At 46.6% G+C, this 19,566-nt stretch overlaps 2 protein-coding genes across 2 annotated transcripts; both read left to right on the top strand.

Moving 5' to 3' along the window:
- The first annotated feature begins 5,039 nt into the window (after nucleotides 1-5,039).
- On the top strand, nucleotides 5,040-7,373 carry LOC129560003 (uncharacterized). Its single transcript, XM_088842855.1, has one exon. The coding sequence runs from the start codon at nucleotides 5,541-5,543 to the stop codon at nucleotides 7,125-7,127; it is 1,587 nt and encodes a 528-aa protein (XP_088698981.1). The 5' UTR covers nucleotides 5,040-5,540; the 3' UTR covers nucleotides 7,128-7,373.
- Nucleotides 7,374-10,521: 3,148 nt separating this feature from the next.
- Nucleotides 10,522-14,214, top strand: LOC148775849 (endogenous murine leukemia virus Env polyprotein from Emv-2 locus-like). Its single transcript, XM_088842826.1, has 2 exons — nucleotides 10,522-10,693; nucleotides 12,602-14,214. Exons 1-2 carry the CDS (start codon nucleotides 10,522-10,524, stop codon nucleotides 13,657-13,659), a joined length of 1,230 nt encoding a protein of 409 aa, XP_088698952.1. The 3' UTR covers nucleotides 13,660-14,214.
- Nucleotides 14,215-19,566: the final 5,352 nt, after the last annotated feature.

Here is a 19,566-nt window from a genome sequence, read left to right as displayed (position 1 = left end):
GGCAAAATATACTTCTCAAAAACAAAATAGGCACGAACATCAGAGTAAAATAACAAGACACAATTATACATAAATCTTCAATGTTCTAATCAGAAATCCATTTCTGTTATAGTAACAATAAAATTTTGATAAATTTCCTTTCAATGTAGCTATGAAAACCAGGATATTTTTTCCTATTTTGGTGGGAAGGAGATAAATCCATAACAAAGGTTTTAATTAAAACTTCCTACATCTCACAGAGCCATCACAGGTATTAAGGGTCCTGAATGTTCCAATTAAAATCATGAAGTATTTGCCCCACGATACACAGCTTCATCCCCCCAGGCATCAATATGAAATTGAAGCTTCATGCTGGGAGCCAGGATGCTTGGACCTAATGGCGCCCGCAGTAGAACCACATCACAAGGTGCTCATACCGTGCTGATCTCATCTGAGCCACTAGCAAAGCACTGAGAAGAAATGCTGCTGCTGCTAAGTCACGTCAGTCGTGTCCGACTCTGTGCGACCCCATAGACGGGCAGCCCACCAGGCTTCCCCGTCCCTGGGACTCTCCAGGCAAGAAAGAACACTGGAGTGGTTTGCCATTTCCTTCTCCAATGCAGGAAAGTGAAAGTGAAGTCGCTCAGTCGTGTCCGACTCTGTGCGACCCCATAGACGGGCAGCCCACCAGGCTCCCCTGTCCCTGGGATTCTCCAGGCAAGAACACTGGAATGGGTTGCCACCTCCTTCTCCAATGCAGGAAAGTGAAGTCGCTCAGTCGGTCAGTCGTGTCCGACTCTCCGCGACCCCATGGACTGCAGCCCACCAGGCTCTTCCGTCCATGGGATCCTCCAGGCAAGAGTACTGGAGTGGGGTGCCATTGCCTTCTCCGAAGAGATGCTAATGACCACTTTATCCTACACTTGGACTTACTCCATCGAAAGCTATTTGTGCCATCTCAGACCAGACCGTCGTGACCACCACTCCACTGCTTTGTGATGCACAGTAAGTCAGGAGAGCAAGCACCACGACTCATCTGTCATTCAGCTGTTCCCTCAAACATATATACTGGGAGCCTAACTAAGGGTGACTGTCATTCCGTTCAGTGCTGTGAATACAAAGAGGAAAAAGATCATTTCCAGGAGGGTTACAAACCAATAGAGAAATAAGCAAAGTGCTGTGGGAATACAGGCTGGAGGGCAATGTGTTGTTCTAGGGAAGTCAAGGGAAGCGTCAGTGAGGAGCGGACATTGGTGCTAAGGCCTAGGGAATTCAGAGGTTAAGAGAGGAGGAATGGAAAGGAAGAGAGGAACGTTCTGGAGAAGTGAGCATGGAAAACACCACATGCAGAGTATCCTCAGACTGCTGTAAAAAGTACCTCAAATTGGGGGGAGGTTAAGTAACTGAAATTGACTGTCTTGCAGTTCTGGAGGCCAGAAGTCTGAGATCAAGGTGTCGGGCAGGCAGGGTTGGTTCCCATGGGGCTCTGAGGGAGCATATGTTCTGAAACTCTCCTAACATCCAGTGATTTGCTGCCATTGTTGTTGTTTCTTGGTTTACGAAGTGAAAGTTGCTCAGTTTCCTGTCTGACTCTTTGCAACCCCATGGACTATACAGCCCATGGAATTCTCCAGACCAGACTACTGGAGTGGGTAGTTGTTCCCTTCTCCAGGGGATCTTCCCAACCCATGGATCGAACCAGGGTCTCCCACATTGCAGGTAGATTCTTTACCAGCTGAACCACCAGGGAAACCCAAGGATACCGGAGTGGGTAGCCCATACCTTCTCCAGCAGATCTTTCCGACCCAGGGATCAAACCGGGGTCTCCTGCATTGCAGGCGGATTCTTTACCAACTGAGCTCTGATGAAAGCTGGCTTGCAAAAGCATCATCCCAGTCTCTGCCTTCATTTCCATGTGGCATTCTTCCTGTTTGCACTTCTGTGTCGACATTTCCCCTTTAAATAAGGATCCCACTCACATTGGGGGTTAGAGCCCCCGACTAGAAAAATGAGCTCATCTGAATGTAACCACCTACTTCTGCAGTGACCCTATTTTCAAATAAGGTCACATTCGGAGGCTAGGAGGCTAGGACTTCAACATATAAATTTTGAGAGGGCACAATTCACCCCATTATATCTTAGAAGAGGAGTCAGATATATTAGCACAGGAAGGAGTACTTTTAAGACAGGAGTGTCTGGACTTCCCTGATGGTTCAGTGGTTGGAAGTCCATCTGCCAGTGCAGGGGATGTGGGTTTGATCCCTGGTCCAGGAGGATTCCTGTGGGGCAACCAAGGCCTGTGTACCACAGCTACTGAGCGTGTGCTCTAAAGCCTGAGCACTGCGACTAGAGAAAGCCTGAGCACAGCAATGAAGACCGAGTGTAGAGAAAAAAAAAAAAGAGGAGTGTCTGTAATTTTAAAAATGGTAGGAAAGGAGGGTGAGGACTAGGATTTGAAGAGATGCTAGAGCCCATGTTTAAAGGTGAAGAAAGTTGAAATATATGCTCAGGTGTTCTGGGAAACAATGATAATTGATGATGGGATAAAAAGATTTGTAATCATAAATGCTGCATTAAACACACTTTAACAGGACTCTTTATGACAGAGTGTCTCAGAGACTGTAACACAGGAATGTACTTTATAAAACCTATACTGATGAGAGTATGCAGTGGTTCTCAAACTTATTTTACTGCAGAAACAACTTTTTTCCAGTGATCTTCCACTAAAAAATAATGATTTGGAGATGTGGGCACAGTCAGTGCAGAGGCTTCCCAGCTGGCTTCCTTACATCTGAGTTTCAATTTCCTTCTCTGTGGAGCTGGGATAATCACTGTGTTTTATAAGTTCAGTCCCTGTGAAGGGAAGGGAGAGCACATAGAGGGGACTCCTAAAAGGTAAACCACTAGACATATGGGAATAATTGGAGGGCTTTTGAGCAGGAGCTAGTAGGCTTGCAAATTTGTTGGGGGAAAAAAAGCAGACAGAGCAATTATTTGGAGGAAATAAAGATTCCTGAGCAGTGAAAATCCACATACTGACACTCAGTCAGCATTGAAAGGAAAGCACCTTCCTGGGGCTGCTCTTGCCCTTCCCACCATTGCTCCTTGTTCCTGCTTTATCCATTCATTCAACTAATATTCATTTAAGCCCATTAGTATGTCCTAAGTTCACTGCTTAAAATTCTTTAAGGCTCACTTCAGAGATCAGTGGAATGCAACTTGACCTCCCCTTTCTCTGATCTCTGGGGTACATACTGTCTGAGTCACACATCTTAGCATTTGAATACATGTTGATTGAACAATTAACTCTTTGTTTCCTTTTCTTTGGATGCACCTCCTAAATGAGACTGTAAATCTTCCTTAAGCAATTAAAAATAATATCCCATGGATTTCCAACCTCGGGATGCACAGCACCAAGTGCATAGAAGATATTTAATAAGTATGTAATGTGTTGAAGAAAATTTTGCATCTGGGACAAAAATACCTCTGCAACATCTAGTTAACTTTTCTTACTGTTAAAAAGACACTAGCAACCAAACACAAAATGTGGAGAATTACTTGGAAATGTTACATATTTCTCATGATTATCCATAATCATAATTGATAAAGGATCCCCAAGTGTTCATGTGCAAAGGAGCCACTATATATAAGGCACACTTTGATTCAAAGGAGTTGAGCTTTGCTTCTGACCAGCATAGGATTGTCATAGACAATAAAATAATGATATACACACAGATAATGTAAATTGAGCAGACAATACTTTCTCTTTATTTATAAAAATATAAGAGAAATGGAACTGATTTGTTTAGACAAATGTCTTCCCATTTCATTTTGCTACTAGGCCCTTTTTGAACTATTCTTAAAATTACCTAAGGAAGTTCAGATGTAAAGTTTATTTCTGCTTGAAGGTCATTTATAGAATACAGAACATACTGACTTGTGTTAAAAATCACCAAATCTTTTTGGACAATTTGCTGTGAAGATCAAATTGGCACTTTCAGTGTTTTATTATTTGATGTGTTTTGTTAATTTGTCAGGTTGACACATTACATTAAGGTTGAGAACACTTTCTTTGGGAGAACATTTCATCAAATTACAAAATGATTCTATTCAGATAATACTTTGTCAAGAGTTATCTCATACAAATACTAAGTATTAGCTTTGTGATTTAATAAGCCATCCTCATACTAAATGATTGAAAACAAAATAATTATTAAATCAAAATATGCAGCTAATAAGAATTTTCTTAAAAAGCCAACATATCTGCAAATGAATCAAAGGAGAAGAAAACAAAACCAAATGATTATCAGGTGTCTGGATTGTCTTGTTCAGTCATTCAAGGTTGTCCTCAACACATCCCAACACTATTTCTCACACTTCCACTACTTGGTGTTGAAAATTATTTTCTTTTTTTATTTCCAGCTTCACTGAAATATACTTGAAAAATATAATCATGCAATGTAATGATTTGACATTGAGAAATCCATAATTTGACCATCTTGGGCCAGGTCTCAAAAAGCCCCTAGAGGGAGGAGGGGATTGCGACACACAAACCTGAGTCACAGACTCCTCCCTAAGAAGATCCCGCCGGCGCCAAGAATTAAGAAACTCCTCCCAAGAAAAGTCCCGCCGGCGCCAAAAGTCGAGCCAATCAGAGTAAAAGAGGGAAACCCCCCCAGAAAAACCCCGCGCGCGTATAAGCTGGCCAATGAGCTTCCGTGCATGTATGAACTGGCCAATGAGCTTCTGCCAGCTTGATCTTTTGAACAGAAATAGGTGCTTGTGTAACCTGCCGCCTCACCCGAAAAACCGCCTTATTAGGACCTCGCTTTTAAATCAGCCAATAGAGACCCAGTAACCAAGCTTCTCGCTTCTGTACCCACGCTTCCCGCCTTCGCCGCTCCTATAAAAAACCCCTCACTCCAACCGTTGGGCGCGCAAAGCCTATCGACAGACTTTGTCGCCCCAGGTACCTGGTATTCGAATAAACCTCTTGCTGATTGCATCCGGACGCGAGTGGTCTCGTTGTTCCCTGGGAAGGGTCCTCCTGGAAGGAAGACTCTCCGTGGAGGTCTTTCATTTGGGGGCTCGTCCGGGATCAAGGCCCTTTCTCACCCAGGGACCACCGACCCACCACCGGGAGGTAAGCTGGCCAGCGCTCCTACGCTCCTATGCTTCTGTGTTTCTCTGCTTCTACGCTTCTGTACTGTACATGTGCTCTAGAGTTCAGCTGAACAATCTGTATCTGGCGGAACTGGGAAGGAGCTGACGAGCTCGGACTTCCTTCCGCAAGCCTGGAAGACGTTCCATGGCTGCCTGGAGCCCGATTTTTCGGTGCTCATCTGTCTCAGTCCACGGACCAAATTGGACTTTTTGGGGCTCAGCCTCTGTCCGAGGGGTACGTGGAACTCCAGGGAGACGAGGGAACCGGACCCTCATCTACGTCTCCATCCGAGTTTTTGCTTTCGGTTTTGCGCAAAGACCGCACTGTGCGATTTTGGTGTTGTGGTGTCTGTCTACTGTTTGTTTGTTTCATAGTGGGATTTGTCCTTCTAGAAGAGATGGGTCAATCCGTAACCACCCCCCTAAGTCTTACTCTGCAGCATTGGAAAGATGTCCTAACCGTTGCCCGCAACCAGTCGGTGGAAATTCGGAAAAAAAGATGGATCACCTTCTGCTCGTCCGAATGGCCATCCTTCCACGTGGGTTGGCCACAGGACGGGACATTTAACCTCGACATTATTTCTCAGGTGAAATCCAGAATCATGGATCCAGGACCGCATGGCCATCCTGACCAAGTGGCTTACATCGTAACTTGGGAAGCCCTGGCCTGTATTCCCCCGCCTTGGGTCAAACCCTTCGTCACCCCCAAAGGCCCCTCTCTCCCATCGGCTCCAACCCCTCCGCTCCTCCCTTCACCCGCCCCAACCCGACTTTCTACTCACTCTTCCTTATATCCAACCCTGACTAAAGCCTCTAGCGAACAGAAAGATAAGAGGCCACCTATGACAGTTCCGGTGTTACCGCCGGAGGAAGGCCACCTCATAGATCTCCTAACCGACGACCCCCCACCTTATCAAGGCCCTGCCCCAATGAGAGAAGCTGCCCCAGTAGAAGCAGCTCCCAGCGCCCCGACCGCTCCGGCGCCCTCCCCGGTGGCCGGACGACTGCGGGGCCGCCGAGAGCAACCCCCAGACTCCACCTCGCAGGCCCTTCCTTTGCAAACGGGGCCAAATGGCCAACCCCAATACTGGCCCTTTTCTGCCTCCGATCTCTATAATTGGAAAAATAACAATCCTTCTTTCTCCCAAGACCCCTCCAGGCTAATCTCCTTAATTGAGTCCATCTTAGTTACTCACCAACCCACGTGGGACGACTGCCAGCAGCTGCTGCAGGCACTACTAACCACTGAAGAAAAGCAGCGAGTCTTTTTGGAGGCCCGGAAAAATGTCCCAGGCGAAAACGGTCGCCCCACCCAACTACCTAATGAGATTGACGCTGCTTTCCCCCTGGGGCGCCCCGACTGGGATTTCTCCACGGTTGAAGGTAGGAACCACCTACGTCTCTATCGCCAGTTGCTCATAGCGGGTCTCCAGGGGGCAGCAAGACGCCCCACCAATTTGGCCCAGGTAAAACAAGTCACCCAGGGTCCTGAGGAGTCCCCCTCCGCCTTTCTAGAGCGGCTTAAAGAAGCCTACCGCATGTACACTCCTTATAACCCTGAAGACCCGGGGTGCAACCTCCCCATGTCCTTTATCTGGCAGTCCGCCCCAGATATTAGGAAGAAACTAGAGAGATTAGAAAATCTCAAGGAGAGTTCCTTACAAGACTTAGTAAAGGAGGCAGAACGTATATTCAATAAGAGAGAGACACAAGAAGAAAGAGAGGAAAGGCTTAGGAAAGAGGCAGAAGAAAGGGAAAATGCAAGAGACCGTAAGAGAAATAAAGAGTTTAGTAAACTGTTGGCCACCGTAGTTTCAGGACAGCGGCAGGATAAGTTAGGGGGAGAGCGGAAGGGGCCCCGAATAGATAAAGACCAATGTGCATACTGCAAAGAAAAAGGACACTGGATTAGAGACTGCCCAAAGCGACCAAAGGGGCCCCGCCGACCGAGGCCCCAGACGGCCCTGCTAACTTTGGAAGACTAGGAGAGTCAGGGCCAGGAGCCCCCCCCTGAGCCCAGGGTAACTCTCGACGTTGGGGGGCAACCTGTCACCTTCCTGGTGGACACCGGCGCTCAACACTCCGTGCTGACTCGTCCGGCGGGACCCTTGAGTAACAAGTCAGCGTGGGTCCAAGGCGCCACGGGAGGTAAGCGATACCTGTGGACCACGGACCGAAGGGTACGCCTGGCCACCGGAGAGGTAATCCATTCCTTTCTACATGTGCCTGATTGCCCCTACCCCCTGTTGGGACGAGACCTCCTCACCAAGCTCAGGGCCCAAGTGCATTTCAGAGAGGCGGGATCTTGTGTGACGGGGCCCCAAGGGGAGCCTCTCCATGTTTTGACCCGAAAATTGGAAGATGAATATAAGCTCTACGAAGAGGAAAGACCTAATGAGGCTCAAGGCGACCTCTGGCTACAAAAATTCCCGCTAGCATGGGCCGAGACCGGGGGGATAGGACTGGCCGTTAGACAGCCGCCCTTAATAATATCTCTAAAAGCTACCGCCTCCCCGGTGTCAATCAAGCAATACCCCATGTCCCGAGAAGCCTACCAAGGAATCCGGCCGCACATCAAGAGACTCTTAGACCAAGGAATCTTAATCCCCTGCCGGTCGCCCTGGAACACCCCCCTCCTCCCTGTAAAAAAGCCAGCCACGGGAGACTATAGGCCAGTTCAAGATTTGAGAGAAGTCAACAAGAGGGTAGAAGACATACACCCCACAGTCCCCAACCCGTACAATTTATTGAGTGGGCTCCCGCCAACCCATGTCTGGTATACGGTGCTAAACCTTAAAGATGCCTTCTTCTGCCTGAGATTGCATCTAGATAGCCAACCCCTTTTTGCCTTTGAATGGAAGGATCCAGAGCTGGGGATATCCGGACAGTTAACTTGGACCCGCCTCCCACAAGGGTTCAAAAACAGTCCGACTCTTTTCGATGAGGCTCTGCACCGAGACTTGGCTGACTTCAGAGTCCAACACCCAACCCTCATCCTGCTGCAATATGTAGATGACCTCCTACTAGCGGCAAGAACGGAAGAAGACTGCAAAAAAGGTACGTCTGCCCTCCTCGAGGCTTTGGGGACTTTAGGATACCGGACTTTAGGATATCGGCAAAAAAGGCCCAAATATGCCAACAACAAGTCACCTATCTGGGCTACCGGATAAAAGAAGGACAGAGGTGGCTGACTATAGCCCGCCAACAGACCATCATGAACATTCCAGTCCCTAAAAACCCCCGCCAGTTGCGGGAATTCTTGGGGACAGCGGGGTTTTGCCGCCTTTGGATACCGGGTTTTGCCGAAATGGCGGCACCTCTCTACCCTCTCACAAAACAGGGAGCATACTTTGACTGGCGGGAAGAGCATTCCAATGCCTTCGAAAATATTAAGAGGGCCCTATCGACCTCTCCCGCCCTCGGGCTCCCGGACCTGACTAAACCCTTCGGGTTATACGTAGATGAAAAGCAAGGTTATGCAAAGGGGGTCTTAGTTCAGACCATAGGACCCTGGAAGCGCCCTGTGGCATACCTCTCCAAGAAACTAGACCCTGTGGCGTCAGGATGGCCACCCTGCTTACGCATGGTGGCCGCCATCGCAGTCCTCACCAAAGACGCCCACAAGTTGACTATGGGACAACCTCTGACCATCTTCGCCCCCCACGCGGTAGAAGCCCTCATCAGACAGCCACCAGATCGCTGGCTATCCAATTCCTGGATGACTCACTACCAAGCCATGCTCCTGGACACGGACCGAGTGCATTTCGGTCCCATCGTGGCACTCAACCCGGCCACCCTGCTCCCAATCCCGGAAGAACCCGAATGGCATGACTGCCACTTAATTCTTGCGGAGGCGCATGGGACCAGGCCAGACCTGACAGACCGACCACTGCCGGACGCGGACTTCACCTGGTACACTGACGGTAGCAGCTTGGTGGATAACGGACAAAGGAAGGCGGGGGCAGCTGTGACTACGGAAACCGAGGTAATCTGGGCAGAAGCCCTTCCGCCGGGGACCTCAGCCCAGAAAGCCGAACTCATCGCCCTGACCACGGCCCTCCGGATGGCAGAAGAGGCCTTCCCCACGAAACAGGAGACGGCCCGAACAGTCACCAAGAAGCTGCTAGAAGAAATTTTTCCCAGGTATGGAATGCCCCAGGCACTAGGGACCGATAACGGGCCAGCCTTCGTCTCCCAGGTAAGTCAGCTGGTGGCTAAGCTGTTGGGGATTAATTGGAAATTACATTGCGCCTACAGACCCCAAAGCTCAGGGCAGGTAGAACGAATGAATAGAACCATCAAGGAGACCTTAACCAAATTAACGCTTGCAACTGGCTCCAGAGACTGGGTGTCCCTACTGCCCCTGGCCCTATACCGAGCCCGGAATACCCCAGGGCCCCACGGCTTAACCCCATTTGAAATACTATATGGGGCCCCACCGCCGGCCACCACTCTCCTCGATCCCCATATTGCTGAACATGCTAACAGCCCTTCTTTAAAAGCCCATCTGCAGGCGCTCCAGATCGTACAAAAGGAAGTTTGGGGACCACTGGCCGCAGCCTACCAGGAACAGCTGAACAAACCCGTGATCCCGCACCCATTTCAGATTGGAGACTCTGTCTGGGTCCGCAGACATCAGACTAAAAACCTCGAGCCCCGGTGGAAAGGACCCTATACAGTCCTCTTGACTACCCCAACCGCCCTGAAGGTAGACGGCATCGCTGCTTGGATCCACTCTTCGCACGTTAAGCGTGCCCCGTCATCGAGCTCCGCCGACATCAGCCAAGACAGCCCGGACGGACCGCCTCGATGGAAGCTCCAGCGCTCTCAAAATCCACTCAAGATAAGACTTTCAAAAATTATATAGCTGTAATCCTTATAATCTTGGGTTCCCTGTCACCTGTATCCCCTACTAACCCCCATACCCCAAAACAAATAACCTGGAAACTTCTAGATGGGCTAACCGGCGAGGTACTCAACTCGACCACCGAGATTCACCCCCCCAACACTTGGTGGCCAATTCTGTATTTTAACTTCAAAGACCTCGTACAAGTAACTTGGGCTGGGGGACTTCTGCAGGACAACGGGTTTTGGGCATGCCCAGGGTATATGAAAAACTGGAAAACTTGCGGGGGCCTACAACATTATTGGTGTAGTTCTTGGTCCTGCGTGACCTCAAATGATGGCAAACATAAGTGGGACGTTGGAAACAGGGATGGAATTATCTTCTCGTTTGCACTAAAGGCCCCCGACTGGGGTGCATATTCCCCAGGCCCAGACGGGAAAGATAGGTATGCCCAAGTTAAGATAATGTTCAACCAAGAAACAGCAAAGGGACTCCGATGGACTTCAGGGCTCAGCTGGGGAATTCAGACCACTATGGGGCCCATCTATTGGCATGGCCCCTATTACGGGGGTATCTTAACCATCCTCCAAACCATAGAAACCCCAGGCCCCACTGCTGCTGTCGGACCCAACACCGTCTTGACGGCTCGGAGCCCTCAAGCCCCTAAGATACGCCCCGTAATCAAAATTAGTACCCCCTCACCTAGTCAGTTGACACCTCTGCCAGGACCATCAGAGGCCCCTACACCAGAAACTAGGGACCGATTATTCAACCTGGTACAGGGAGCCTCAGTCAGTTCAGTTCAGTTCAGTCGCTCAGTCATGTCCGACTCTCCGCGACCCCATGAATCACAGCACGCCAGGCCTCCCTGTCCATCACCAACTCCCGGAGTACACTCAAACTCATGTCCACAGAGTCGGTGATGCCATCCAGCCATCTCATTCTCCGTCGTCCCCTTCTCCTCCCGCCCCCAACCTTTCCCAGCATCAGAGTCTTTTCCAGTGAGTCAACTCGTCTCATGAGGTGGCCAAAGTATTGGAGTTTCAGCTTTAGCATCAGTCCCTCCAATGAACATCCAGGATTGATCTCCTTTAGAATGGACTGGTTGGATCTCCTTGCAGTATAAGGGACTCTCAAGAGTCTTCTCCAACACCACAGTTCAAAAGCATCGATTCTTCGGCGATCAGCTTTCTTCACAGTCCAACTCTCACATCCATACATGACCACGGGAAAAACCATTGCCTTGACTAGACGGACCTTGGTCGGCAAAGTAATGTCTCTGCTTTTTAATATACTATCAAGGTTGGTCATAACTTTCCTTCCAAGGAGCAAGCGTCTTTTAATTTCATGGCTGCAATCAGCATCTGCAGTGATTTTGGAGCCCAAAAAAACAAAGTCTGACACTGTTTCCACTGTTTTTCCATCTATTTCCCATGAAGTGATGGGACCAGATGCCATGATCTTTGTTTTCTGAATGTTGAGCTTCAAGCCAACCTTTTCACTCTCCTCTTTCACTTTCATCAAGAGGCCTTTGAGTTCCTCTTCACTTTCTGCCATAAGGGTAGTGTCATCTGCATATCTGAGGTTATTGATATTTCTCCCAGCAATCTTGATTCCAGCTTGTGCTTCTTCCAGCCCAGCGTTCCTCATGATGTACTCTGCATATAAGTTAAATAAGCAAGGTGACAATATACAACCTTGACGCACTCCTTTTCCTATTTGGAACCAGTCTGTTGTTCCATGACCGGTTCTAACTGTTGCTTCCTGACCTGCATACAGGTTTCTCAAGAGGCAGGTCAGGTGGTCTGGGATTCCCATCTCTTTCAGAATGTTCCACAGTTTATTGTGATCCACACAGTCAAAGGCTTTGGCATAGTCAATGAAGCAGAAATAGATGTTTTTCTGAAACTCTCTTGCTTTCTCCATGATCCAGCGGATGTTGGCAATTTGATCTCTGGTGCCTCTGCCTTTTCTAAAACCTGCTTGAACATCTGGGAGTTCACGGTTTACATACTGCTGAAGCCTGGCTTGGAGAATTTTGAGCATGACTTTACTAGCGTGTGAGATGAGTGCAATTGTGCGGTAGTTTGAGCATTCTTTGGCATTGCCTTTCTTTGGGATTGGAATGAAGACTGACCTCTTCCAGTCCTGTGGCCACTGCTGAGTTTTCCAAATCTGCTGGCATATTGAGTGCAGCACTTTCACAGCATCATCTTTCAAGACTTGAAATAGCTCAACTGGAATTCCATCACCACCACTAGCTTTGTTCGTAGTGATGCTTTCTAAGGCCCACTTGACTTCACATTCCAAGATGTCTGGCTCTAGGTCAGTGATCACATTATCGTGACTATCTTGGTCGTGAAGATCTTTTTTGTACAGTTCTTCTGTGTATTCCTGCCACCTCTTCTTAATATCTTCTGCTTCTGTTAGGTCCATAACATTTCTGTCCTTTATCGAGCCCATCTTTGCATGAAAAGTTCCCTTGGAATCTCTAATTTTCTTGAAGAGGTCTCTTGTTTTTCCTATTCTGTTGTTTTCCTCTATTTCTTTGCATTGATCACTGAGGAAGGCTTTCTTATCTCTCCTTGCTATTCTTTGGAACTCTGCATTCAGATGCTTATATCTTTCCTTTTCTCCTTTGCTTCGCCCTTAACGCCTCTGACCCTGACAGGACCCAAGAGTGCTGGCTGTGCTTAGTGTCTAGTCCCCCTTATTACGAGGGTATAGCAGTCGGGGGCAACTACTCCAATCATACCCAGGTCTCCGGCCGATGTGCCTCTGGCACTCAGCATAAACTAACCTTGTCCCAGGTTTCTGGAAAAGGACTTTGCCTTGGAACCATCCCCAAAACCCACCGGGTCTTATGTGACACCACCAAAACCCTAACCGGGGGCACCTACTATCTAGAAGCCCCTACTGGGACCTATTGGGCTTGCAGCACCGGGCTAACCCCATGTGTCTCTGCCGCAGTGCTTAACAGAACCACTGACTACTGTGTCTTGGTTGAGTTATGGCCTAGAATAACCTACCATAGTTCTGAGTATGTCTATAACTATTTTGAAAAAAGGTTTCGTTATAAGAGAGAGCCTGTTTCTATCACCCTGGCCGTGCTGCTTGGAGGATTTATGGTGGGAGGAATAGCGGCAGGATTGGGCACGGGGACGGCAGCACTCATAGAAACTAGTCAGTTCAGACAGCTCCAGGCCGCCATGCACACTGACATCAAAGCATTAGAAGAATCTGTGAGCGCTCTAGAAAAGTCACTTACCTCCCTCTCCGAAGTAGTTCTGCAAAACAGGAGAGGGCTAGATATCCTATTTTTGCAGGAAGGAGGGCTTTGTGCAGCCCTAAAGGAGGAATGCTGCTTCTATGCGGACCATACCGGGCTAGTGAGAGACAATATGGCTAAGCTAAGAGAAAGACTCAAACAGAGGCAAAAATTATTCGAGACTGAACAGGGATGGTTTGAAAGTTGGTTCAATCGCTCCCCCTGGCTCACAACCCTACTCTCCTCCATCATGGGCCCTCTAATAATTATCCTGCTAATACTATTGTTTGGCCCATGCATTTTCAACCGGCTAATGCAGTTCATTAAAGACAGACTGTCAGTTGTGCAAGCCTTGGTCCTAACTCAGCAATATCACCAAATAAGACAAGGTGAGTATGAATAGAGATGGCTTAAAAACCTCGAATGAAAGATTCCATTCTTATTCACAAGAGAAATGGGGGAATGAGAAATCCATAATTTGACCATCTTGGGCCAGGTCTCAAAAAGCCCCTAGAGGGAGGAGGGGATTGCGACACACAAACCTGAGTCACAGACTCCTCCCTAAGAAGATCCCGCCGGCGCCAAGAATTAAGAAACTCCTCCCAAGAAAAGTCCCGCCGGCGCCAAAAGTCGAGCCAATCAGAGTAAAAGAGGGAAACCCCCCCAGAAAAACCCCGCGCGCGTATAAGCTGGCCAATGAGCTTCCGTGCATGTATGAACTGGCCAATGAGCTTCTGCCAGCTTGATCTTTTGAACAGAAATAGGTGCTTGTGTAACCTGCCGCCTCACCCGAAAAACCGCCTTATTAGGACCTCGCTTTTAAATCAGCCAATAGAGACCCAGTAACCAAGCTTCTCGCTTCTGTACCCACGCTTCCCGCCTTCGCCGCTCCTATAAAAAACCCCTCACTCCAACCGTTGGGCGCGCAAAGCCTATCGACAGACTTTGTCGCCCCAGGTACCTGGTATTCGAATAAACCTCTTGCTGATTGCATCCGGACGCGAGTGGTCTCGTTGTTCCCTGGGAAGGGTCCTCCTGGAAGGAAGACTCTCCGTGGAGGTCTTTCAACATATATATACATTGTGAAATAATTGCCAAAAAGTTATTCTCAGGATGTTTTCATTCCAACAAAGTTTAGCAATGTTTTCAACCTCTCTAGCATATAGAACTCCACATATCTACTTCTTTTCAATTTTTTTTCAATTTGGGAAATGTAAAAATCTATAAGAAAAATGATAAAAAAAAAACAAGGCCTCCAAGAGGTATAGAAGCATCGGTATGGTAGAAAGAACACAAATCTCAGAATTGAAGCTGTGATTCAAAGTTAACGTCAGCAGTTTAGTGTCTGTGAACTCATTTAAACTTCCTGGACCTCAGTTTCCCCATCAAAAGATATTAACTTCTCAGAGTTCCCAGATTCATAACAGATTTTCAGTTCTTGTGTAATTAGTGAATGGTTGAATGATTGCTGTCTCATATTCTGCTTTGGTCTCCCTTTTTTCCTTTTCCTAGTTCATGCTTCTTCCTTTATACTACTTCCTACTTCCTTTATTCTACTTCCTACTTCCTTTATACTACTTCCTACTTCCTTTATTCTACTTCCTACTTCCTTTATACTACTTCCTACTTCCTTTATTCTACTTCCTACTTCCTTTATACTACTTCCTACTTCCTTTATTCTACTTCCTATTCCCTTTATACTACTTCCTACTTCCTTTATACTACTTCCTACTTCTTTTCTTTTCTACTCCCAACTACGCAAGAAGTTTCTTTCCCAGTGACGTTTCACATAAAATCACTCTTTTCAGTTTCTTCATTTGCTCCATACAATCCAGCCTCATGTCTCCTTTGTCCAAACCAGCCCTTGTGTTTGGCAAAGTTTTCCACTCCCAAAGCAAATTTTTTCCCCTTTCATTTAAAACCTGACAAAAATCACCCCCTTTGCCCATTACATGCACTCAGTAAGTAATAAATGATAAAAGTGGTGATGATGAATTCACCCACAAAGAGCATATAATCTGAGCAATAAAATTTAGCAAAGAAAAGATAGTAAGTAACTGCAACCCACTTAGTAGCAGGTGTGATTTCTCTAGCCAACCGTTTAGCGCATAAATACTGCTTGGTTAAACACTACATTGCCATAGAAACATTGTCTCCAAATTATGTATTTATGAATTTTATTGATGGATATGTTGACTGTAAATTAGTCTTTCACATGTTGTGAGCTTTGACGATGGAAGGTGATAGGAATCTTATTCATCTCCACAGCTGCCCCAGGTTGAAGGGTTTCAAGGTGGAACAAGAAATTCTCCCACCTTCTCTATTTCAAGATGAGCAGAGTTGGCATTCCCCTGGATGCACACATTTAAAAGTAAAGGAACTGGCTAAAAAAAGATCACATTGAACTATAGTAATAGTCAAAATATAACAAATTAGGATGAGTCTGGCTGCATCGATAAAGTGGGAAGGATAATAATATTGCTCTCAGAAGATTTTTATTTGCTCAAATAAGACATAGCAAATAAAAAACTGTAAACTATACAGTGTTATGTAAATATCAGTTCTAGTTTTTATTCACCATCAGCAGAGACTGTCCTCACTTATTGGGAGGAATTCAGCTTTGAGACTTCTCTTGGACCCTCTTTAAGGACTATGAAATATTCTTCCTTTCCTGTATATTTATGGACAAGCACAGTCAACATCCTCCAGGTTTAACCTCAGTTCCAGACCTTGTGAGGAAATACTGCCAGCTAGCAGATGAGATTTTCTCGGACTACCCTGAGGACTTTTCTATCTCTAACCTATCAGGAAAAAATATCCAGTGAACATCTTTGGATCTCACGTTTTTGTTTCTATTGGTGAAAATGAAAATGACCATGAGAAACTACTGAATTCAAGAAAACTGATATAAATTCACACCTTTGACCAGCACAGAGGGGAAAAAAGAAAATGTCTTGGTTTAAACTGAACTCTTTCTCCTTAAAAATGATAGAAATAAGTAGGAATCTTTTTTCAATAAACAAGGAGGCAAACCTCTTTTAATGACAAGACCAAGAGACTAAGTTCTGATTCAAATAATAACAGCAAATTCATGTTTGCCTTCCCTTTATAGCTGCAAAGTATTTCCTTATACTTGACCACAGTTGATCTTCACTACCACACTATGGAATAAACAGAAGAGACGTGAGATAAGATCTTTATAATATTTCCTGGTATAGTATCCCTTACCTGTACACAAGTTTATTTGTCTGCATGCCTTCCCCTGTTAATGCTAATCACAAGGCTTATTGCCCTCAAGGAAGGGAAGTGAATGAGCCACCTAGAGGTGAGAAGCTCACAGGCTGAAAAATGAGGCTGTAACACGGGAGAAGGTCGTCTCAGGCCGATTGTGCAAGAGAGAGAAGAGGTCTGCAAGCCACAAAGGACAGGGTATAACCAGGACTTGGAAAGTAGGTCATTGACCTCCCTGGACCTGATCCTTGGAGTGAAAACAAAGGAAAAGAAAAGAAGCACAGATGGTACAAAGAAGCAACAAAAGTAAAAGGGACCTTTTCTTACTTCCTGTTCAGAAACTGCTTAGCAGGGTGCCTTCAAGCCAGCGTGCAAGCACAACAGAATAAAACAGTAGTGTGGCATGTTTCAGCAGAGAGAAGTCAGGAGAAGGTCCCTCCGCCCTTCTCAGCTCTTATGTGACAGACACATACGCTAAGGATTGTGGTCAGGTAGCTGAGAGCTGGGACTCTAACTGAGGCTAGGGGTGAGAGAGTCCATGGCAGAGACTGTGGGGCACACAGCTTAGGCAGGCACTAGATAAGGTAGTTCACCACAAATCCAGAGGTCTGCACACCAAAGAGCCAGGGTGAGGCCAACTCAGCTGGTCTCCACTATGCCAAATGCACAGACCTCCAAGCACACCAGCACGGGCAGAGGCAGCGAGGAAAAGAGTAATGTCCAGAGACTTCCAAAATGTCTTAGCAGGAGGGAAGTGGGTGCCCAGCAGAAAGGATGGCATGAGATTGGTCACTCCTCACTGATGCTGTGGGAGCTGTGGAAATAAACAAAGGCTAACTAAATGGGAAAATCAATCGCTATTTGTTCAGAGCTTGCTCTAGAAAGGAAGTCAGCCACCCACTGTCACATGCATTTTGACAGGGTCTCAACACCTGGTATATTATCACCTTGCTAATTTAACACCTCGTATATTTAACTGGTATATTTACCACCAGGTATATTTAACAACTGGTATATTAAACACCAGGTATGTTTAAAACCTGGTATATTTAACACCTGGTATATTTAACTGTTTATTTAACACCTGGTATATTGTCACCCTGTTTATTTAACTTATATGCAGAGTACATCTTGTGAAATGCTGGGCTGAATGAAGCACAAGCTGGAATCAAGATTGCTGGGAGAAATATCAATAACCTCAGATACGCAGATGACGCCACTGTTATGGCAGAAAGTGAAGAAGAAATAAAGAGCTTCTTGATGAAAGTGAAAGAGAATAGTGAGAAAGTTGGCTTAAAACTCAACATTCAGAAAACTAAGATCATGGCATCCGGTCCCATCACTTCATGGCTAAATGATGTGGAAACAATGAAAACAGAGGGAGACTATTTTGGGGGGCTCCAAAATCACTGCAGATGGTGACTGCAGCCATGAAATTAAAAGATGCTTGCTCCTTGGAAGAAAAGCTATGACCACCTTAGACACCATACTAAAAAGCAGACATTACTTTGCCAACAAAGGTCTGTCTAGTCAAAGTTACGGTTTTTCCAGTAGTCATGTATGGATGTGAGAGTTGGACCATAAAGAAAGCTGAGCACTGAAGAACTGATGGTTTGAACTGTGGTGTTGGAGAAGACTCTTGAGAATCTCTTGGACTCCAAGGAGATCAAACCAGTCAATCCTAAAGGAAATCAGTCCTGAATATTCGTTGGAAGGACTGATGCTGAAGCTGAAACTCCAATCCTTTGGCCACCTGACGTGAATAACTGCCTCATTAAAAAAGACCCTGATGCTGGGAAAGATTGAAGGCCGGAGGAGAAGGGAACGACAGAGGATGAGATGGTTGGATGGCATCACCGACTCAGTGGACATGAGTTTGAGGAATCTCCGGGAGTTGGTGATGGACAGGGAAGCCTGGCATGCTGCAGTCCATGGGGTTGCAAAGAATCAGACATTACTGATTGACTGAAGTGAACTGAACTGAACAACACCTGGTAAAGAAGTAGGAAAGCTTCACAGTGGAAGAAAGGGAAGGGTTTGCGTGTGCCCTGATCAGACAGAGACTGTTGGCTTGGGTGTACTGTAATGAGGCTAACTGCAGTGGGGCATCCTTTGTGGTTGGTTAGATGCATACTTGGCTTTCTTTCAGTTCAGTTCAGTTCAGTCGCTCAGTCGTGTCCGACTCTCCGCGACCCCATGAATCACAGTACGCCAGGCCTCCCTGTCCATCAACAACTCCCGGAGTTCACTCAAACTCATGTCCACAGAGTCGGTGATGCCATCCAGCCATCTTATTCTCCGTCATCCCATTCTCCTCCCGCCCCCAACCTTTCCCAGCATCAGAGTCTTTTCCAGTGAGTCAACTCGTCGCATGAGGTGGCCAAAGTATTGCAGTTTCAGCTTTAGCATCAGTCCTTCCAATGAACACCCAGGATTGATCTCCTTTAGAATGGACTGGTTGGATCTCCTTGCAGTACAAGGGACTCTCAAGAGTCTTCTCCAACACCACAGTTCAAAAGCATCAATTCTTCGGCGATCAGCTTTCTTCACAGTCCAACTCTCACATCCATACATGACCACGGGAAAAACCATAGCCTTGACTACACGGACCTTTGTTGGCAAAGTAATGTCTCTGCTTTTTAATATACTATCAAAAGGTTAGTCATAACTTTCCTTCCAAGGAGAAGGCATCTTTTAATTTCGTGGCTTCAATCAGTATCCGCAGTGATTTTGGAGCCCCCAAAAAATAAAGTCTGACACTGTTTCCACTGTTTTTCCATCTATTCCCCGTGAAGTGATGGGACCAGATGCCATGATCTTTGTTTTCTGAATGTTGAGCTTCAAGCCAACCTTTTCACTCTCCTCTTTCACGTTCATCAAGAGGCTTTTGAGTTCCTCTTCACTTTCTGCCATAAGGGTAGTGTCATCTGCATATCTGAGGTTATTGATATTTCTCCCAGCAATCTTGATTCCAGCTTGTGCTTCTTCCAGCCCAGCGTTCCTCATAATGTACTCTGCATATAAGTTAAATAAGCAAGGTGACAATATACAGCCTTGACGCACTCCTTTTCCTATTTGG

Source organism: Moschus berezovskii, chromosome 13, assembly GCF_049115385.1.
Source record: "Moschus berezovskii isolate FMDL1 chromosome 13, NW_MosBer_1.0, whole genome shotgun sequence".
Classification (NCBI taxonomy): Eukaryota; Metazoa; Chordata; class Mammalia; order Artiodactyla; family Moschidae; genus Moschus; species Moschus berezovskii.
This window is presented reverse-complemented; position numbering and strand designations above follow the sequence as displayed.